This window comes from Bos indicus x Bos taurus, chromosome 14 (genome assembly GCF_003369695.1).
Source record: "Bos indicus x Bos taurus breed Angus x Brahman F1 hybrid chromosome 14, Bos_hybrid_MaternalHap_v2.0, whole genome shotgun sequence".
Taxonomy (NCBI): Eukaryota; Metazoa; Chordata; class Mammalia; order Artiodactyla; family Bovidae; genus Bos; species Bos indicus x Bos taurus.
The window spans coordinates 63126419-63143029 of NC_040089.1; the positions used below are offsets into that span (position 1 = coordinate 63126419).

Genomic DNA, 16611 nt, shown 5'->3' on the forward strand with positions numbered 1-16611 from the left:
AATGCATTAGGGGAAAAAAAATTGATGGTGAGCTTTACAATGGAATGAAATGGATCTTTCCACCACTAGAAGTAGGACAAGCACCCCCATGTGCCTCCTGGTAGCATTCGATCAGCCCCACCTAGGAAATGCTCAACAAAAATCAAATGTTGACTCTAAATCAAACCAAGCTTTATATCTAACTTCCAGTTCTTAGGCTATACGGGAGCTGGAAGAATAATTTAAACCATACTGAAAAGAAACAATCATACAAACCAGAATATCACACATCTTACTGACCTGGTTTCCTCAATAAGTCAGAGGCATGAAAAAAGAAAGAAAGGTGGGAGACTTGTTCTAGGTTAAGAGATTTAAAAGGCATGACAGCCAAACAGGACGAGCAGATCTTGTTTGGATCCCGATCTAAAAAGCCAAAGAGGTATTTATGAGGCAATGGGATTTTTGAGACAATCAAATATGAACTGAAAGTTAGCTGATGTTAAGGAGTATTGTTCATTCACTTAGATGTGATAATGATTTTGAGATTATGTAATAAAAGGTCCTTGTTTATTTAGAGATCCATATCAAATGGATATGGATCTCTAAATATGTCATGTCACAGGTGAAATGACATAAAGTTAAGCCAGGAACTTATTTTAAATACTATTGCAATAAAAATTTTTTAAAAAAAGAAAGAAGGGAAAGAAAGAAATGGTGAAGAATAAATAGGTGTAAGAAAAAGTTATCAAGTACTGAATCTGGAGGATGGAATGGGTCTTTGGGGGTTCATTATACCACTGTTTTTTTAATGAATATGTTTGAAAGCTTTCAAAAGAAAAAAATTTAAATAGCCTTTTTTAAAAACACAGGGATTTGGTAGAAACCAATACAATACTGGTTTTGTGGTACTGGTAAATACTGGTAAAGCAATTATCTTTCAATTAAAAATAATTTTTAAAAAATTCACAGTAATTTAAAAATTAGGGGCAGAACAATAGGTTGAAGGAGAAGATTGGGAAGAAAAGTTTTCACTGTTCTGCAGGCTAAACCCTTTGCAGATAAAAATAAGATAATGAGAACTTGTCATTAAAATATTTTCACTTAATTGAGAAAAACCATGAGCTCATTGATATCCTGAGCATTGAATTACTATCAGGACTTAAGGAAGTGGTGTAACTGGGCTTATGTAAGACAAGAGCTCTCAGATCTCACACCTCCTGACTGGTACAAAGAGAAAAAAAAAAGGATTTAGAGAATTAATTCTTACCAGGATAGGATGAACTATTTGCATCTATACTGCAGGATTTTGAGTGAGAGCAGAAGCAAAGAGCAACTTCTTACTAAATGAGCACTGTTGACAGCAAAGTGATTTTACTAACCAAGTCCTAGTAGTCAGTAAGGTTTGAGGCCATCTCTTACTTATCTATAGATTATCCTGAATGACAGAAAGAAAATGCATGTTTTGTATGCAACCCTGTCCCTGGTGTCTGCTTTTTTTAAACCAGCAGGTGCTTTCTGGGGTTTATAGGCATTTTTCATCAGGAGAAATGTTTGAACAAAATTGGTTCTTCTAAGAATTGAGCTCTCCTGGCTCCTCTCTGTAAAGGAAGTCAACTGGCCTCTGAACTTGCCTAACTCTCAAACAGGGCTTGGTATTTTTAGCTTTGATTTTTCAGATAAAACTTCAAAGGGAAGCTTGGGGAGAAAATGGCTCCTCATGAGCAAAGCCAACAGAAAAATACCTGAACCTCTCTGAGTCAGCCACAGACCTAAAGAAACCACTCTAGAAAGGAATCCTTTAAAGAATAAAATCACGAGTCTATAAACATACTGGCTTTCAGTAATAACCTGCTTTAGTGGCCAAATCAATACAATAAATCTGTGTCTAAGACACAGTGAAAATTAGATATTACGTTTAATCTGAATCCAGTGAGTGGATGATGCCAAAACCCAGACCACCCATTTATATCAGTATTTTCTAAACCTTGTTTTTTAGAACATCACATGGCATGTTAATACATGTTCCTCAAGAAAGGAGTCCACGATAGAATCAATATTTTTTAAAAAGATGCTATTGCCACAACAAGAAGACCACCCTGGTGGGTCACAGCCGTGAACACAGTAAGGCCCCCAGCGGTTCCTCCAAAAGTTTAATTGTAACCCAGAATCTCCCAAACTCATTTTATGCGGTGCCCTTTGGATAATATCCTGCAAGTTGAGTGTAGAAGGGTTGGTCTATGTTCAGTAGCTACCAAAGCAATTATCTACTTTTTTCACACTTTTGGGCTTTGCACAAGCATGGTCTTACTGGCTTGGACAAAATATTCTAAATTAATCAACTCTACTGTCAAGTCCACTTCAGTCCAAATTTCTTAAGTCTGTATTTCATGTAAAACACTTGGATTCTAAGCAAGAAACACAAGTCAAAATATTTTGGGCATTCTTATATTAAATAAGCAAGCGAATAGAGTCGTGCAAATATAGTTGAATCTTCATTACCACGAGACAAGGAAATAATAGACTCAGCACTGTCCTATAATGTGTAACAGTGCCTCTACAGACAGCAGTGACTTTAAAAGCTGATGCCAGAGAACTTTGAAAGTCATCCCCAAAAATGGGTGATCTGAGCAAAGTTAAGAGCAATTGTGAGATACTGACTCACTTGCAATAGAATTTAAAATTGAACCAAACATTATAACATGAGGAAAAAATGCAATGCTAGGAATGGTGATGAAAATATACTCTTAAAAAAAAAAAAAACTGGACTCATCTCCCTGAGATTACTTTTCAAAGTGGTGACTTCTGTATACAAACATTTGTAATGATATTATGCCAGCCCATGGCACCCTAATTCATGAGTACACTGCAGACCAAATGATATCCTTCCAAATTACATTTAACCAGAAGTCTACAAAGTCATAATTAGTCTATACAAGGTAATTTGTCTATACCTCACTGCCAGTTTTTTTTTTAAGGCACTCCGTAGATATCATAAAAACGGCCTTTAAAATACAATGGGCAGCTGTCAGTCTTTAAGGTTGCCCTAAAAGATACTTCACCAAAACAGGGCCTCTTGTATCTATTACAATACATACAGAGCACACGTTTTAGGTTCATTTCTCTCCCCATCTCCACCTCCTGCATGCGTCCCTAATCTTTCTGTGATTACTGGTATAGGACTTAAACCTCTTTAACTTCTTAAATACTGACTGGATGGAGGAAAAGTTATTGGACCTGAAGAGTATCAGCCTCTTTCTCCCTGTCATCACTGCTACTAACCAGTACCCGGGTCCCCACAGCAGCATAAAGTTCCAGAAGATCCCCTTGGAAAAGCAAATCATATGCAGACAGCCTTGACCTTCTGCTGGGGGTGTGCCCTGGAGGTGACACATGGACAATACCACTGGCTGGCGGGGTGGTCCCCACTGCTAGTCACATGACAAGATCGCAGGGTCACAGCAGTTCCTATCAAGGGCAGGAGAGATTCTGACATCTGTTTTAGTAGGAGACTTCATTTCTCTTGGCTTCATGTTTCCAAGTGGAAAACCCTCCAACAGAAAAGCACTGGGGCTTCTCCATTCCTCTGCAGGGGAAGAGATATATTTGATTGGTTGTGTTCCAGAGCTACTTTGGGAGAAGTAGCTGAGCAAGGTGGTTCAGACCTTTATGGGTCCTCTTTTATGTCTGGATCATCTTGGCCAAAGAAAGGGGACAGACACTCCAGTCACCTTGGCCAGGCCATACATCCCTTCAGGGAGGCCTGAAGTCCTGCCTGGGACTGGATAATAGGTCATATCCAAGTCAGTACTGATATGTTACAAATTGCCCATTCAAAATCACATTCTCTAATTAGCTTCATCAGAAATAAAATTGATTTATTTTCCTTTTTAATTTCAATCTGTGGCTTGTTTTTCAACTGGTTCTTAATTCAGGATTGAAGGGAAAGAGTGTTACCTATGGTCTCCTAATATCTTTCCTGCCCCTGCACCCTGACAGTGTCCTCTGCCACCCATGGCTCCCTACCAGCTCCTCCCTGGACTGAGATCAGCCTGGCCTCCTTCCTCTCCCCCTTACCAAAGGTCATCTTCAAATGTCTCACTCCCTCAAGAGCCTCATCGCAGTTACACAGCCACTGAATTAACAGAAAAGTTCACACTAGCAGTGGGCTATCTTGCCAGTATATCATCTCTGTCTCTTGGGATTTGCAGCCTCCTTGGAAGACACTAATGAACCTCTGCAAATTGCAAAACCAAAAACTACGATTTGCTCTTCCAACTGAGAAATCCGGTTTTGGTCCAGGCTCCAAAAGACAGGGAGCAGACATTAAGCTTCTTAACTCCCATACCCTCTCAAGAACAAAAGTTATAGTTTAATACTATTGTTGTCAAAAACATAAAAAAGGAGTTATCTGGGGAGTCAGGCATACTCCTATGTATATCATCATACCTCTTATCCTGGTCCTCTTGGCTGTCGCTTGCTTTGCTTACAGACAGTAGCCTCTTGTCTCGAGGAACCTGAAATCATGACCAACCGTCAGTCAGACTTACATAGATGCAACTGTGACCTTGTGCAGAGAGCTTGACACCAGCATAAGCAAAGAAAATGAAACGGAACATTCTCTGGAGAAAGGTGGCAAATTTGCAATGGCCAGGAGATGGTTAAAGGTGAGAGGCCTGAGTAGCAATGAAGCGGACCAGACACAAAACGGTGATGACTGATGCAAAGTCACAGCAATCCTGATTCTGCTGTGCTCCTCTGACACAGGCAGTTATCGCTGGACCTGCGCACCTCTTGAGTCCTCCCCTCCTTGGTTGGGCACAGATGAGGGGAAAGGGTATCTGTACTCTGGAGCAGAGAAAAAGCATCTTGGAGCTACAAGTATCCCATTAAGGAACAGGACTGACCCCCCACTGTGATGAGGGAGTCTAGACTGACATGTAGAGGGGAAAACTGGGTAGTGGGCTGCACCGTTCAGTGGTGAGGCAACACCTAATACCTGGGCCACCTTTATCCAACCTCCCTACATAGCTCACGGCTTGCCTTCCTTCCACCTTTCTTCTTCTGCTAAGTCGCTTCAGTCATGTCCAACTCTGTGCGACCCCATAGATGGCAGCCCACCAGGCTCCCCCGTCCCTGGGATTCTCCAGGCAAGAACACTGGAGTAGGTTGCCATTTCCTTCTCCAGTGCATGAAAGTGAAAAGTGAAAGTGAAGTCATTCAGTCGTGTCCGACTCTTAGAAACCCCATGGACTGCAGCCCACCAGGCTCCTCCGTCCATGGGATTTTCCAGGCAGTACTGGAGTGGGGTGCCATTGCCTTCCACCCTTCTTCTTCTAAGGCACTTTTATTATGGACTTCACAACTACAGTGCCAACGCATTACCTGAAAGATTATTGAAAAAGCGCTACTTGAGAGAAGGGACACCCCGACCAGCTGTGTTTCTGAGCATCATCTAATCACTCGACGGCACTATGGATCGCTTTTCTATCTCTACCACAGTTCTCAAATACATGAACAGTGGGTTTAGATTTGTTTGGCTGGTTGGATGTTTTTGATTTTTTTGTTTTTCAATTTTGTTTTTCCCCTAAATCTCCAGATCTTCCTTCTAGCCACACACCTTTGCACTGAAAATGCACCCTGCACTATTTTGACATAAAAGAGTGTTTATGAGAAGTTTCTCTTTTCTGGACTTCTCTTGCAATCCTCATGGATGGTTTCCACTCACCCAAATGTGTCTGCAAGCCCAGCCAGCTGGGCGAGGGCGGCGACACAGCAGGGTGACTAAGAGTCCAGACCTCGACCTGATCGTTTCGGTTCAAATCTCAGGTCTACCACAAACCAACTCTGCCTCAGTTTCCTCAGCTGTAAAAAAAGGAATAGTGGTAGTTCTACACCTCACCGGGTGTTTAGTAAAATTAGAAGAGTTGATTTTTTAAAGGCACTTAGCGTGGAAATTTATAAGCATTTGTTAAATAAAAATAAAGTAAATCAATTTTAAGTCCTTCATGCACATGTCGATGTTGAGGGTCTACAGAGTAGCAGCATTACTACATGCTAAACAAGAAACGAAATGAATAAAACAAAACTCCTATCATCTACTGAAGATGACGGATAATCACAAAATTTTAATACTAAGCAAACCCATGTTCACAGCAGCATAATTCACAATAGCCAAAAGGTGTAAATGACTCAAATGTCCATCTACAGATGAATGAGTAAACAAAATGTGTTTTATATACATACATATATATATATATACACACACACACACACAATGAAATGTTATTCAGTCTTAAAGATGAAATTCTGATACATGCTATAATATGAATGAGTCTTAAAGACACCACACTAAATCCCATGTGACTCAGATCCATCCACTTCCCTGTGGAGGCCTGCCTCCTGGCTCAGCCCCCCACCTCTTTTGCCTGGGTTACTGCATCAGCTAACTGGTCTCTCCTCTCCTTCACTTAGTCCCTGCAAATCCATCTGGCTCCATTGAGAAGGACCAGAGTGCTCTTTCAGGCTGACCCCACCGTGCCTTCAGATTTCCTCCCTCCCATCTGGGCCCCCCTGAACCATGTTTACTTCTGGCTTCCCAAAGACTGTCCTTCTTAGAGAAACCGAGACCTCTGAACTCAGGCCCCTTCCGAGTCTAGACTCACCACCACACACCCCTCCCTGGATATCCTACAAGCACTTCAAACTCAACCTACAATTATCCTTTTCCCCAAAGCCCTTCTTCTGTACTCCGCCTTGGTTACTCTGAGAATCAACTGAGCTATTGTGATCCTAGTTATAGGGCTCTCTCATCAAATCTCTCTCTCACACACACACACACACATACACGTACACACACACACAAACAAAATCAGTTGCCAACTTTTATTCAAACAAATACTCAATGATCTCCTGAACATACAGCTTTGTTTCTGTGTTGCATGACTGACTAAATATAGCAGCTGATTTAAGAAGAAGCTCACAAATGCTGACCCAGGGAACAGCTACCATTAGGTTTTACTTTAGGGCTTCATTCTTTTTTATCTGGACAATCGCAACAATCTGTTCACTGGATTCTCTGCTCATAATCCATCTCCCTGCTGCTGCTGTTGCTATAACATGTGTAAGTCATTTCTCCAATCTACCAGCCCAATGTTCAAAATCCTTCAGTAATACAGAAAATGATGTCAAAGAATATAATAGAAAAATTACATGAAATTTCATTTTCTTTAAGCTTCTATCCATTTTCTATAATGTATATAAACTGAAAACAAAAGGCTCCATTTTTAAATTAAAAATAAAAAGATTTCTTTCAAAAATTTCTAAAGCTTATGAATATTTATTAAATCATTTATTCACTCATTCATCTAGCAAAAAACAAGGCCATGTACCTAGCCCTGCACTCCCTCTTGGGGGAATAAAGCCCAGCCCACCAGTCTGGTCACTTCCAGAAGGAGTCGCTGCCTTCCTAACCAACCTTGACTGCCCTCCCCCCTCACTCACCTCCACAGTTCAGCAAGGCTGATTCCTTGGATTTCACTGAATGCATCCTGGAGTTTGACCTCCCACGTTTTCTCATCTCCTGTTTGCTTTGCCTAAAATGCTCCCTCTCTGTATGCCTACCTGAAAAACTCTCCTCTGCTTCCCCGTAGAATAGGCACTGCCTCCCATCTCTTATGTCTCCTGCATTGGCAGGTGGGGTCTTCACCGCCAGCACCACCAGTTTCAGTCCATGGGGTCGTAAAGAGTCAGACATGACTGAGCGACTGAGCACAACTCTGGAAAACCTGAGCTCTCTGGAAGGCTGGCACGCCCTCCTCACTGCACCTGGAGCACATCACTTTCATAGTATTTACGGCCATGCACTGTTGTTATAGGTTTACGGGACTGCTACAGACGTCCTGGACTGTGACCTCACTAAGGTCTTAAATGGGGTCCCATCCGCCTTTGGATACTCAACCCACCCCCCTAATATCTAACACCATTGCTGGAAGGTCGTGGTGAATTAGCACTTGTTGGATGGATGGATGAATAAATGGATGACCAAATGGTTAGACAAACAAACAAACATCTTGGTGTCCAGCAGCACCAGGTCAACAGAATAGAGAGGAACCAACGGGCCAGGGAAGAATACTTTCACCAGAGCTAGAATCAGATGATTACAAATCACCAGCTTCTTCAGGGGGAAAGTAAAGTAAGCTAAAGTAAATCAAACCACATAAAAATAACAAATGAAATCTGTCATAGTTTTCTGTCATGCCTGAAATTAATCAAAAGGTCACAATTGACTTCAGAGCTGTTGTTGGCTTTGTTGTTGGTAAGTAGCTTGAACCGAATAGAGAACTAGGCTAGTATCTGAGTCTTTAAATTACGACAAATTCTAGCATTTTGGTTATTTTTATAATAGATTACATCTAAGCTTCAAATGCATATTTTAAATTTTTGAGCTTATTTTCAAATAGATTCCATTAAAGCATTTTTTAAACAGGGTAGAGTGTTATAGACTGAATTGTATGCCTCCAATGTTTGTATGTTAAAACCCTAATCTCCAATGTGACTATACTTGGAGACAGGGCCTTTAAGGAAGTGGTTAAGATTAAATGGGGCTTCCCAGGTGGCACTAGTGGTAAAGAATCCACCTGCCAATGCAGGAGACACAAGAGACGTGGGTTTGATCCCTGTGTCAGGAAGATCCCCTGGGGTAGGAAAAGAAAAACCACTCCAGTATTCTTGCCTGGGAAATCCCATGGACAGAGCAAGTAGTGATGCTGCTGCTGCTAAGTCGCTTCAGTCTTGTCTGACTCCGTGCGACCCCATAGATGGCAGCCCACCAGGCTCCCCTGTCCCTGGGATTCTCCAGGCAAGAACATGGAGTGGGTTGCCATTTCCTTCTCCGATGCATGAAAGTGAAAAGTGAAAGTGAAGTTGCTCAGTCGTGTCCGACTCTTAGTGACCCCATGGACTTCAGCCCACCAGGCTCCTCCGTCCATGGGATTTTCCAGGCAGGAGTACTGGAGTGGGGTGCCATTGCCTTCTCCAAAGTAGTGATGACTACTTATTTATTTGAGGTCTGGTTGATGTACAATGTTATATAAGTTTCAGGTGTACAACACAGTAATCTCCAGTTTCTAAAGATCATACTACATTTAGTTATTATAAAATATTGGTGCTATTCCCTGTGTTGTACAATTTATCTTTGTAGCCTATTTATTTTATGTATAGTAGTTTGTAACCTTTAATCCCCACCCCAAACTTGCCCCTCCTCTCTCTCTTCCATCTCCCCACTGGTAACTACCAATTTGTTCTCTATATCTGAGTATGTTTCTTTTTTGTTACATTCACTGGTGTGTTTTTATTTTTTAGATTTCACATATAAGTGACATTATATAGCATTTGTCTTTCTCTGACATTTCACTAAACATAATATCCTCTCAGTCCATCCGCGTTGTTACAAATGGCAAGTTTCATTTTTATGACTGACTAGTATTCCACTGTGTATGTGTGTGTGCGCACACACACCACATCTTTATCCATCCATTGATGGACACTTAGGTTGCTTCTATATCTTAGCAATTGTCAATAATGTTGCTATGAACAGTGAGGTACACATATCTTTGTGAATTAGTGTTTTGGGTTTTTTCTAATATATATGTGAGAGTGGAATTGTGGGGTCATATGGTAGTTCTATTTTTAGTTTTTTGAGAAACATCCGTTTTCCAGTTGTTGAACCAATTTACATTCCCACCAACAGCGTAGGAGGGTTCCATTTTTTCCATATCCTCAAAGTGAGTTTTATGTAAACTCCCTACTCTGTATCTTAAAATATTTATGAAAGCAGAATTTCAACTTTCTTTTTAATATTAATAATGTACAAAAGGAGAGGTAATCTAGGTACCATATTTACTAATACTTTATCCTTTGAACCTATGGGAAATTAAATTCTTTCCTAAATTACTAATGAGTTTTGTTTCAAGGTATATTTCTCTTTTTCATTAATATGAAAGAACTGTCATCTAATAAAGATATCTGAAATTATGACAGTAATGGAATAAAATCTGTTTTTAAAAAATAAGAACAATATGTTTCTTCAAAATTATCTTAATATATTTCTTCATAGTCTTATAAAACTATTACTAACATATTTGCTTAATGAAGTTATATAGGTTACCAAAAAGTTTTAATGACCCAAGTTATTAAATCATAGTCACTTTAATGATATGTTACCAGATTTTAATGAGTGTCAAGCTTAACTATTTTTTATAATAAATAAAAATTGCTTTGCAATTTCTAGGGATGAGATCATTTCCAAACATTAAGTATTAACACAAAAGTCTAATAAATCGAAACCCTCAAGAAGTAGCCTAGAACATGAAACAGTCTAACATGATAAGTTCTGTACCATCCTTAATACATTCTGAAAATGTTCACCCCAAAACGTTTAGAAATTATCCTTGTGTTTCTCAAATTAGCTTTTCAGTCAAAAAGGATTTAAATATATAAAACAGCCACAAACAAAAGAAGAAAAGAAAGCCTGCCGAGAAACCATCTTTGTTTTTCAGGCTCAGTTTTTTTCGGGTGCTCCCTGTTCCGTGTAGGAAACTGCCCTGCTTGCATGAAATGGAGACTAGACCCTACCTTCTCTCATGTGGACCCCAGTTCCCAAATTTAAAGCCCCTTTTTGCTAGGTCACGAGTCATGTTGGGAATTGTATACCTTCACAAGACAGCTGTGAAATCTGCCAATTCCAGCTCTCTTAGTAAGGGGGAAAAGTCAGCCTAGACTGCAAGGGTGCAAGTGGAATGCCTTTCATTTATTTCTCCATCACTTTCTAACCATAAAAGATGCATTTATTTGAGTCAATAATATCCTCATTTAAAATAGCCTGGATGGGCCAACCTATCAGTTACTCAAACCTTGTATCGGGTTGGCCAAAATGTTTGCTCATAACAGCTTACAGAAAAACTTGAACCAACTTTTTGACCAACTCAATATCTCATCTTTAATAAGCACAGCTTGGGGCTTCCCTGTCTCAGATGGTGAAGAATCTGCCTGCAGTGCAGGAGACCCACCCAGGTTCGATCCCTGGGTCGGGAAGATTCCCTGGAGAAAGGAGTGGCAACCCATTCTAGTATTCTTGCCTGGAAAGTTCCATGGACAGCGGAGCCTGGCAGTACAGTCCATAAGGTCGCATAGAGTCGGACACAACTGAGAGACTAACAAGCACAACTTGGCTTGACTGTATTTTCTCTCCCCACAGAGGGAGCCCTCCTTAGAGTTTTAATAGAGAAAATTAGAGGAAGCTGGAAAAGGAATGAATAATTTTAGGGAACGTTGGTCAAAGAGTAGGCTTGGGGGTGGTCGGTCAGTGCCAGGGTTGGTACTGGTGTTGGTGTTGGTGGGAGATCCTTGGAAAGCATGAAAACTCTGATTTAGGAGAGACACAGGAGGCAGCACAACTTGCAATGGTGGAGACTGCTGGAAGGAAACAGGAACTGGGATGCAGGAAGGAAGTAGGAAACCGAGACTGACGCTTAACTAAAATAGAAATTCCTCCCGTGTGATTTTCTCCTGATGGAGGGAGAGGGCAAGAGGAGGATTTAGTGCTTATTCTAAAGAGTTGCACCCAACCGGCAAAATAAACACAGCCATTTTCACCTTTGTGCCAATCCCAGCAGAAGCCCAGGTGTTTACAATCAAATCAGGCAATAAATATCCTCAATCAGTAAATACTTGTTGACTTTTTACATTTCAATGGTTCTAAGGAAGCAGGTCATACCAGATATAGTCCTTTATAGTAGAGACAGACCAATGTTTGTTCAATTTCCTGAAATACTCCTGTTTTGAAGGTACCTGTGACAAGTATTTTTGTAATGCAAGTGAATTACATTCATTTTGTTTTAAGGGTTTTTCAAAATAAATACTGAGTGCCCGGTGAAACAAAGGGAGACAGATTTTGGAATTGCTGCAAAAGTCTACCATAAAAGCATTCATTGGTGTATTTCTTACAAAAGTGAAAAATCTAGAAATCCTGATGTTTCTTATAAAATGGAATATCTAAAAGCAAACTAGGGAGTTCCCTGGCACTCCCATGGTTAGGACTTGGCACTTTTACTGCTGCTTTCACTGCCATGGGACTGGGTTCAGTCCCTGGTCGGGGAACTAAGACCCTGCACATCACAGGGTTCAGCCAGAAAATAAATAAACAAAAACATAAAGGTTCTCATTCTTTCATGTATTTATTTCATTTTATTAATTTATTTATTTTTGGCTGCACCATACATCATGAGGGATCTTAGTTCCCCAACCAGGGATGGAACCCATGCCCCCTTCAATGGAAGCACAGAGTCTTAACCACTGATCGCCAGGGAAGTCCCACAGTACTTAATTTTAAAATAATAATAAAATAAGAAATAAAAGCAGCTTCAATGCCCCAAAACAGCAATGACTAAATTATGGTACAGCCACACAATGCAATATTCTTTATTCACCAAAAATCATAGAGTAAAAATGGTAGCAAAGAAGTACTGCAATATGATATGAAGTAGGAATTAAATGTGAAAGTGAAAGTCACTCAGTTGTGTCGGACTCTGCAACCCATGGACTATACAGTCCATGGAATTCTCCAGGCCAGAACACTGGAGTGGGTAGCCTTTCGCTTCTCCAGGGGATCTTCCCAACCCAGGGACTGAACCCAGGTCTCCTGCCTTGCAGGCATTAAATGTAGATACTATGTATGCTTGTAAACAGAGGGCACGGAAGTCAGTATCCGAAAGGAAAACTCCCTCTGGGCAGGGGTGAAGTTGGGCTTCATAGACGGGAAAGCAGGGAAGCAACGAGACAAGGAAGAGGCTGAGTTCCACGGTGAGTGTGGAAATACCCTTGGTTCTCTGGCCTGGGACGAAGTTTGCCCTCTCTGCCCACAGAGAGGGGCGGACCTAGGGGCCGAGGGCGGAGGGAGGCGGGGCTCCGCGATCTACCTTGTAGTAGTCGTACAGCAGGCCAAGCGCGGCCGCGCTGTCCTCGTCACCGTTGATGCTCATCATTGCCTTGGTGGCCGCCGTCAGGGGGTTCTCCAAATACGACTTCCAGGCTTCATCCTCACTGGTGTAGGCTCTTCGGGTATTAAATGGAGGCTCACTGGGCATGGGCACTAAGGCCACCAGTCGTTTATTACTGCGAAAGCAAGAGAAATTAGATTCCTGATCAGAGAAGTGTTCTTTTTTCCCACTAAATATACACGTGGAATAAAAATATGCACGTTATTTGGTTCACTTGTACTTCCCCAGAATGGAAGAGAAGGAAGATTAAGACCAAAGTGATGGTCACGTCACATTGATAAAGCCACTGATTTATTTCTTTACTGTCCAGGAGAGGTAATAATGGCCTTTAAAAGGTAGTGTAGAAGTAGTGTAAGTTGACTCCCTCCACACTCGGCTTTTCATAACCAATCAGTTCAGGAGCCAAATCATTTTATTTGATTATCCTTCATTAATATATATTAGAATGAAATCTTGGAAGGGAACAGGTTTCATTTAATTCTGTAAGTTCTAGTGTATAAATATGTGCAACACATTAAAAGTCATTGGCGTGTTAATGGCAGTTAAAAAACAGTTTTATCTAGTGTAATTTACACTATGAAGTGAAGTCAAGTTGCTCAGTCGTGTCCGACTCTTTGCGACCCCATGGACTGTGGTCTACCAGGCTCCTCTGTCCATGGGATTTTCCAGGCAATAGTCCTGGAGTGGATTGCCATTTCCCTATAGACCAATCCATGTCCTTTAATTTAAAAGGCAATAGAAGCTACAGAAACAAGGCGCAAGGCGTACTGCAGATATGATGCATCATACGGATGCGAAGCAACAGGAAAGAGATGAACTCTGTACATGAGTCCTGTGTTCCATGGGATCCTACTATATTTAAAGGATATCGAAGCTACAGATCATAAAAGATCATCATGGAGAGTGAGGAGGGCACCTGGAGAATCTTCAGCAGACAAGAGGGGTTGGAGCTGTCGGTCCTAACCAAGCCAAACTCAGGTAAAGCAGGAAATGACCATCAAAGCAATTTTTTAAGGAGGATTCAATAATAACTCAAGTACCTGGTGGTTCAGATGGTAAAGAATCCACCTGCAATGCAGGTGACTCACCTGGGTTTGATCCCTAGGTCGAGAAGATCCCCTGGAGAAGGGAATGGCTACCCACTCCAGTATTCTTGCCTGGATAATTCCATGGATAGAGGAGCCTGGTGGGCTATACTCCACAGGGTTGCAAAGAGTTGGACACGACTGAGTGACTTTCACTTTCACCTCTAAACCACCACAGTCCTCAGCAGCACACCCCAGGCTTGTTCATTGAAATGAAATCAGAAAGTAACAATGAGACATTGTATTTCAGTAACACCTGGGTCTACTTAGGGTAACCTGACACAGAGAAGTGGCAGGGCTGCAAAGGCAGCATGTACGCCGATCAGTGGAAATTCATCCAGCAAGAACCGATGGTCATTCAGTAAAGACAAACCTTTTTGCTGGTATTCCTGCAGGGCCCTCAACGGTAGATGGTCTTCCAGCTCACTTTGTGGTGGAACACTGGTGTGAACTCACAACAAAGGCTGTGTTGAGGGCCCTTTGTGTGGAGGCATGGTGTCATGCATCGACGGAGGGTCAGAAAATGACACTGACATTGGTGACATATGTTGGGGGGGTGCGGGTGGGAAATCCACATTGAGCAGAGTGGAATTTTAGATGGTCTCCAAATTTTAGATGGTTTGAACTCTTTGTGCCAGTGGTTTGGTGGAACTGATTGGGAGGAAAGAGAAAATAATGACCCAACTGTACATGAATTGAATTAAAAGGGTAAAAACCAAGTTTCTGGAAGTAAATAGGAAAATCCTGGTGGAAGGCCTTTCTAACCATTCGGCTGTGTGGTGACACGGAGCAGCACAGGCTCTGGAAGTGAGTCTCTGTTCACTGTTTACGGAGGAGCAACACTGCCTGAGGTTCGGTTTCTTCGTGCCTTACATAAAGACAGCACTATTTTTAGTTTCTTGAGGAACCTCCATACTGTTTTTTCCTTAGTGAAGTGAGTGAGTGAAAGTTGCTCAGTTGTGTCCAACTCTTTGTGACCCCCTGGACTGTATAATCCATGGAATTCTCCAGACCAGAATACTGGAGTGGGTAGCCTATCCCTTCTCCAGGGGATTTTCCCAACCCAGGAATCAAACCAGGATCTCCTGCATGGCTGGCGGATTCTTTACCAACCCTTTTCCCTTAGCGGCTGCACCAATTTACATTCTCACCAAGGCTGTAGGAGGCTTCCCTTCTCTCCACACCCTCTCCAGCATCTATTGCTTCTGGATTTTTTGATGACAGCCATTCTGACCGATGTGAACAAATAACCAACAAGGACCTACTGTATAGCACAGGGAACTCTGCTTAATATCATGGAACAACCTAACTGGGGAAAGAATTTGAAAAAGGATACATGTATATGTATAAGTGAATCACTTTGTGGTCCAACTGACACTAACACAACATTATTAATCAACTCTACTCCAATATAAAACAGAAAGTTAAAACACCAAGCACAGCAATGCCTACCCTACTAACCTCACAGTATGACTGTGAGAACTCAATAAGATAATGGATAAATCAACTGTAAACTGAACAAGTATTACTCTCACAGCACAGTTCTATATTCCTATAAAGTTTGAGGGCATAGCAACTTTTGGTTACAACGTAGAAGTGCTAAAGGTAATCATTAATTAAGGGAGTCTGAAGTTGTTTACTTAGCTGTTTTCCACAAGAGCCCAACAGACACCAAATATCATGCTATATGTGGAGGGGGTGATGGCAAAGGACATGGGCACTGCCCTGTAGCCCACGAAGCCTACAGGAAGGGAAAGCAAGCACCAGTGTTACATGAGTGATGAGCGTGAGAAATGAACAGTGTCATGAGTGAGGATTCATGACAGAGGGGACTAACTTAGCCAGAGGATCCAGGAGGAAGCAAAGCTTCCACAAAGACCTGAAGGAAAAGCAGGAGAGTGCTGGTCAGTGGTGAAATGGGCAGATGTGGGGAAAAAAATTTTTAAGTGAAGAGTGTATTGGTAATGCAAAATAATGGGATTTTCCAACAAAAGGAGCACATTTGTATTCATTTTGGAGAGTCCAAGAAATGTACATATTTTATATACACTGGCGTATTCGTCATAAAAAAAGAAGGAAATAATGCCATTTGCAGCAACACAGATGGACCTAGAGATGATCATACTAAGTGAAGTAAGTCAGAGAAAGACAAATACCATATGAGTATCCCTTATGTGTGGAATCTAAAATATGACACAAATGAAGTTATCCACAAAAGCAGAAACAGACTCACAGACATAGAGAACAGACTTGTGATTGCTAATGGCAGGCGAGGTGGGGGAGGGATGGGGTGGGAGTTTGGGGTTAGCCAATGCAAACTAGTACACAGAGAACGGCTAAACACCAAAGCCCTACTGGATAGCGCAGGGACCTACATTCAATATCTTGTGATAAACCATAATGGGAAAGGATATAAAAAAAGAATGTATACATATATGGATAATTGAATCTCTTCACTGTGCAGCAGAAATTAATACAATATCATAAATCAA

General features: G+C 41.4%; 1 protein-coding gene across 2 annotated transcripts in view; it reads right to left on the bottom strand.

The window, feature by feature from the left end:
• Positions 1-16611, bottom strand: part of GRHL2 (grainyhead like transcription factor 2) — a 172675-nt gene that overhangs the window by 114042 nt on the left and 42022 nt on the right. For both annotated transcript variants that reach the window (XM_027561417.1, XM_027561416.1), the window contains exons 2-3: positions 12954-13149; positions 4426-4493 (exon numbers count right to left, since the gene is read on the bottom strand). In XM_027561417.1, coding sequence (XP_027417218.1) covers positions 4426-4493; positions 12954-13149 — 264 coding nt within the window. The remainder of the gene's footprint in view (positions 1-4425; positions 4494-12953; positions 13150-16611) is intronic.